Raw genomic sequence first — 6,141 nt, 5'->3', positions numbered from 1 at the left:
ATATTTATTGTGTTAATACGTGAAGTAGACATGTCCATGTATAATGGACCTGCATAGTTAGCTGTTTGGGAGCACTATGTTGAGCATACATGTGTACACAGTGAATGGGATAATTCTATCATCATCTCTATTATTAACTTTAAAGGGCCATGTCTACATAATTCTATCATTCAGAATTTCTGCAAGGACTTTTCCTTATCAATGCATTACACTAGGTCAGAAATGTAATTTTTTTGTTTTGCTTTGAAATTTTTTATCATAACAAAATATATTGTTTATAACAACAAGAGTTCAAAGTTCACTGTACATGATGTAAATAACTAAAAGTAAAACTGACTACAGAGACACCACATAATAATACAGTACAAAGTAAAAGTTGTCCACGGCCTTTCTTTCATTGCTTTATACATGTACATACAAAGAAAACGCCATCATTTGGTTTGTGACCTTGACTCCAGTACAGTCTGATCTTGACCTTCTCTTAACTACTGGCCAGATGTGGAAGGTACTGTCACAATATTCCATTACCTGTACAGGTGTAAACGCTGGGTATTGATCTGTTTGACCTTACCTTGTCACGTCCTGCTATGATGGAGTACTGACATCAAATGTTTGACAATAACACCCACAATTGAACATACTTAAGGTACTTCACTACACCGAGAATTATACTTTTTAAGACACTACGTCACAAGATGGCGATTTAAATGTTTTGTTTAACTGTTTGTATCAATCGATTCAGATGTATATCGTCATAGCTCAGTGGTTAAAATATCAGGCTTGTGAACCGCAGGTCATGAGTTCGAATCCACCTGGGGCTTTTGTTTATGTTTACTGAATGAAATTTTTGAAAATATCATTTTTTTATCTAAAATTGCACATTTTTTCGCCTTTTTGACATATTTACTTCTTATCCATCATGCTATCTATCATAATCAAGTAATTTTCTGTTGATTTGAGAAACTACCGTTATTTCAAGGTGTAGTGAGGCATATTATTTACATTGACTCTGGGGCTACTCCAAGTAAGAATTACAAGAAACATTTCACTATCATACCGGGTACAATTTGACTATCCAATACTAGTTCTGTGGAATCATTACTTTTGTGGGGTCAAACTTCATATTTACTTGTGTATATCAATCCATCAAAGATATAATGTCAAAATCAAATGGCTACTGAGGACATTGAGGACTTAAAGAGATTGATACGGATATGATTTGTCAAATACAGCTCTGATGAAGAAAATGAACAGTACATTCTTTATTCTAGGAAAACAGATAGTAAATTCTTGATTATTATAACACAGCACATTAGGGAAGTGAAAAATGGACTACATATATTTTGTATAAGGAAACAGAAATTGAAATAATATAAATCAGCATGTTTTGGGAATTCTTGAAAACTATATTTAAGCCTTAACTCTCTTTTTTCCCTGTGTACTGATTCAATCACAGCTTCCCATGTTGAACACTCACGGAAGAATGAAATCAATCCTTTCTTTTATTAGACATGATTCTCATCTAAAAAATATAAACCTTTATTTTTATCATATATTAAAATTTACAGAGGATAAAACAAATCCAAAATTTTCGTTTTCTAAGCACTGAAGGGAAATTAATACTATATACAAATATATATATATATATATATATATATATATATATATATATATATATATATATATATATATATATATATATATATATATATATATATGGTATCACAGATTACCTGTGTCATTTGTGCTCGTTGAACATCTACAGAGAAAGGCGACAGTTCTTCACGGCTACTAGTATCTGAACGTCTATTTCCAACCACTGACGAATGGCTTCCCCCTCCTTAAAATGGTGATCTCGTTCTTAAGTGTAAGTAGACATCATTTCAATTCATATTTGCACAAACATAGCAATTACTCTCATTAAATTCAACACTATAAGAAAAATTTACAGTATATTGAAGTTCAACTCTGTCCTGGATCGGGGTTTGAACTCAAGGCCCGCTGAAAACATTGTTTTGCAGTGCGCGATTAGTGCGTTAACCATCCTTAAAACAAGTTTTTGTCTAAATGGCATCCGCTTCATGAACTTTGTATCTTTGTATTAAACCCTGACTTCTCTTCAGGCATAGTTTAATTATAATACAACACTAATATTTACAAATATTCTTTTGAATCACATAATTTTATGTCCACAGTCACATCAAATTTATTTAAGAACCAAAAAAACCCCATTCGTGAAATTGCCTTGAATTAGGCTCTAAAATTTGACTTACATATGGCAACTACAACCACGTAGTACATGATATTCACCAAACGCGTCATTTTTTCAAGTTTGGACAAGTTATAACTTAGACACTGCCATTATAGGACGCCTTATCAAAATCAATATTTTTCCCAATACAAAATAGATACGTTTAATAATAAATAAATATAACCCGCTACCAAATTAGATAAGTGGTATTTTTTTAATCACGAGAAAAACTCACTTGAGGAAACTTGGTGACAGTGGGGCCAGATGTAGGAAAATCTATGAAAATGAGAATAAAGTAAATTATTTGTAATAAAATTCTTTTGAATCCAAACCGGAGTAAATAAATCAAACTCTAACATTGGTAGATGGGGAAGGAGAAGGCAGATTCAAATTATCGAGATTTGTGTTAGATGTAATTCGCAAAATGTGTGACTTGATAGGCTTTAAAACTCTAAACAACATAGGGAAATTTAATAGTCTTGTATTCCCTAACACTAACGTCTCTTCTTTTCTTTCTCCAACTCACAGATTGTGTTTTATGATGGTTGCTCAAACAAGAATTTGCACATTGATTGACTGGAATTCGTCAGTGAGACAGGAATGCAGCACATGTCAGAATCAATGTTTGTAGGGATGTGTGAGCTAGTAGGGACCTCAAAACAGGTGGCCATCAGGAGGGAGACACAGGACATAATTGGGATGATACATACACTAGTGTGTGATGGGGTCATAAAGATGACGAGTGGAAGTTATAAAGAAGGATTCAGACTAAAAGGATCAGATAAGGACATCATGTTCTGGCCAAACAACCACCGAGTGATCATGGACATGTCTCAGTCTGAGTATTACAACACAGCCAATACAACTTTGATTCTCTCTGACATCTCTGAGAGTCCACCAGGATTTACTCTACTTCAGTTATTGACACCATCAAGAGTTAGAGAGGTCCAATCAGCATGTGTCATAATGAATGACAAAGTCTTTATATCTAGTTCAACATTCACAGTTAGCTTGTTCGGTACGAGTTCCTTTTTTCACTGTTCATGGACCCTGTGGTAGTGGTAGTATGGAAGGTAACGAGTATGACCATGCTGTGTGTTTTGTTTGCGACTTTTGGCCTCCATCTGCCTCCCCATGGATAGACAGATGTCACTCATGGCCTGGCCCAGAAGTTGCCAATGACATTGTCAGAAGTGGATGTCACTTTGTAGCAATAGGACACCCGTCAGGACCCCATGAACATGAAGAATGGAGAATCTCTTTTTCTCGGGCAGAATATAAACTTGTGTACTCAATGAATCACAGTCAATTTTTGACATATGGATTGTTGAAACTGTTTTTAAAAGAAGTTATCAATCAACAAACAAAAGAAACCAATAGACTGTTGTGTTCCTATCACATAAAGACGTCAGTTTTCTGGGCATTGCAACAAAACACACTACCACACTTGTGTCCACAAAACTTCCAGGCGGGTTTCTGGGTCTGCTTTAAACTCCTCCTTAAATGGGTGTATGAGGGGATCTGTCCTAACTTTTTCATTCCACAAAACAACATGTTTGTGTCGAAAGTCCATGGCTCAGCACAAACCAGATTGTTCATACGGTTACATGAACTGTACAAAAAAGGTCTGGCCTGTCTGTTACAGAGTCCTTCTATCAGGACCTACATCATTGATGTCCTGTACAACCCCAGGCTTACTATTTGTACCGATGAGAAACTCATCGCGCCTGAAAGTACTACTGATACTGAACTGTTCCATGCGATTGATGAAACATTTGGCATAAGATGTCATCATGTTTGTATAAAATACCTTGTCGCAGTACAACATTTAATACTTTCACCCCTGACAGAGTACCAAAACATCAAACTACAGAAACTTACAGCCAACATGTTTCAGCATATGGCTTTCATTCTAAAGAACATGCAGACTAATACAAGTGGCAACAAAGAGATATATGTTGCTGACAAAAATTCTTCTTACATTCTAAAATTAGCAGCTAAATTTGGTTTTGTTTCTGACCTTTTGTATATTGCCATGTTTTATTACAAGACACTCAGATACATGGAAGCTTTATCTGTTATAGAGATGACAAAGGTCAAGTTAGCACAGCCATATCTGATGTATGGGGGACGTGTAGACAGAGAGAGGTATACTGAGGCTGTAGGGGGACAGTCCTGGTCCACAAAGATGAGACAGGCTGTAGCATTTGATATTAGACTTGACACCAAAATCTGTTTTATCAGTGAACTTATACCAGAACAACAGTCTGCTCTACAGATAGGTTATATTACATTATCCATCCCAATGTTCGCAATGTTACACTTCTTAGAGTTCTTGTGTTACAGACACATTGATGGAACATTATCACAAGCAGCTCTAGATGATCTCCACCATGCTCAGGGGCGGTATGTAAATGGGGGCGGAGCCATCTACTGGGAGATCCTAGGTATCTGTCAGCAGATCACAGGGAATCTCCAGGCTGCTCTATACTCATACCAACAGTCCCTCTCACTTTCACACTATCCATTCAACAGCATACGAACCGCTACACAGAGAAGAATACAAGATGTAGTAGAGGCAATAAATGAGTTATATAATCATTAACAAAGAAATTAATTAAATAAACAATATGAGGCCAACAAAAATGAAAATGATAAAATGAATGCATGGGTGGGACTAACAACATCTAAAATAAACAGCAGGCAATATATGCATAATTTTACCTCCCTAGTAAAATCAAGTAAAAAGACGGGATTTGTTTGATTGAGTTAAAGTATTTATAAGACTGAGACGTTGAAGTGTATATATAATTTCATTTTCAAAAATATAATTTTTAATACACTTCATTAAATTTGGTAACTTCATACATTTCATTAGTTGTATATATAATTGTTTTAATTGTTAAGTTTTTAATTTACATCAGTAGTTTGCAATAAAAGGATGTCAATTTTTTGTATTTTAATTATTTATATTTAATAATGGACATTGTTATTCTTACAACCGCTAGATCTCTTGGTGAAATACTATTTAATATCATCAATTTTTGTTAAATAGCAACTCTCATTAATTTGGTTGCTAATTTAAATCAACATGTATTGAAAAAGGATACCGTACAAGTTAATTTTAATAACAAGACCCACGTATCTTTAAAACTGTCAATTTTGATTATTGGGTCATTTGGAGAGAAGATATACTATTCATAATGCTTTTACAGAGAGCTGTTATAACCTTGAAATCTAGTCTATCAATAGTTCAAAGTCAGTTAATGCCATGTATCCTATATGTATGTATACTTCTTAAGGAAAGCATGGGCAAAAAAAACAAAAAAAAAAACCCAAAAAACAACAACAAAACAAAGAGAGAAAATGTACACTAATAACAGATTTTGCACAGGGGTGTTTTGATCTTTACCTTGGATCTAGAAAATTAGTGTAAGGCCATAACAGGTTTTTCTATCAGTTACATTTGTGTTGGATATATTTAATAAGACATGGACAGACAGACTGACAGACGAATGGACAGATGAACGGAGATGAAAACAACAGGACATCCACAGAGCATGGAGGAAATCAGTACATTTGGTGAATAGATACTAAAGAAGCTGTACTTTTCTTAATGGAAATCATTGATTTTTTTATGCTTTGATGAAGCATAGGCCATTAAAGAATATCTTTAAACAACTCCTTTATATTACCAATAAAATGAAGCTTTAAAAAACCTCAAATATATGAAGTAGTTATTCATAATAACCTTCGTGTAGATAAAGCAATGTATTACCTGTTAACATTTAAGCTTAACTTCATATAATTCAAAAATACCACCTAAACATTAGGCAGGAGATACAATCAATGCCATCAGGCCACAACTTAAAATTGACTGGATCAAACTC

The 6,141-nt window shown here is 34.4% G+C and overlaps 1 protein-coding gene across 1 annotated transcript; it reads left to right on the top strand.

The window, feature by feature from the left end:
• The first annotated feature begins 1,727 nt into the window (after window positions 1-1,727).
• Window positions 1,728-4,882, top strand: LOC136275266 (uncharacterized). Its single transcript, XM_066083737.1, has 2 exons — window positions 1,728-1,867; window positions 2,780-4,882. The coding sequence occupies exon 2, from the start codon at window positions 3,222-3,224 to the stop codon at window positions 4,854-4,856; it is 1,635 nt and encodes a 544-aa protein (XP_065939809.1). The 5' UTR covers window positions 1,728-1,867; window positions 2,780-3,221; the 3' UTR covers window positions 4,857-4,882.
• The last annotated feature ends 1,259 nt before the right edge of the window (window positions 4,883-6,141 follow it).

This window comes from Magallana gigas, chromosome 5 (assembly GCF_963853765.1).
Source record: "Magallana gigas chromosome 5, xbMagGiga1.1, whole genome shotgun sequence".
NCBI lineage: Eukaryota > Metazoa > Mollusca > Bivalvia > Ostreida > Ostreidae > Magallana > Magallana gigas.
This window is presented reverse-complemented; position numbering and strand designations above follow the sequence as displayed.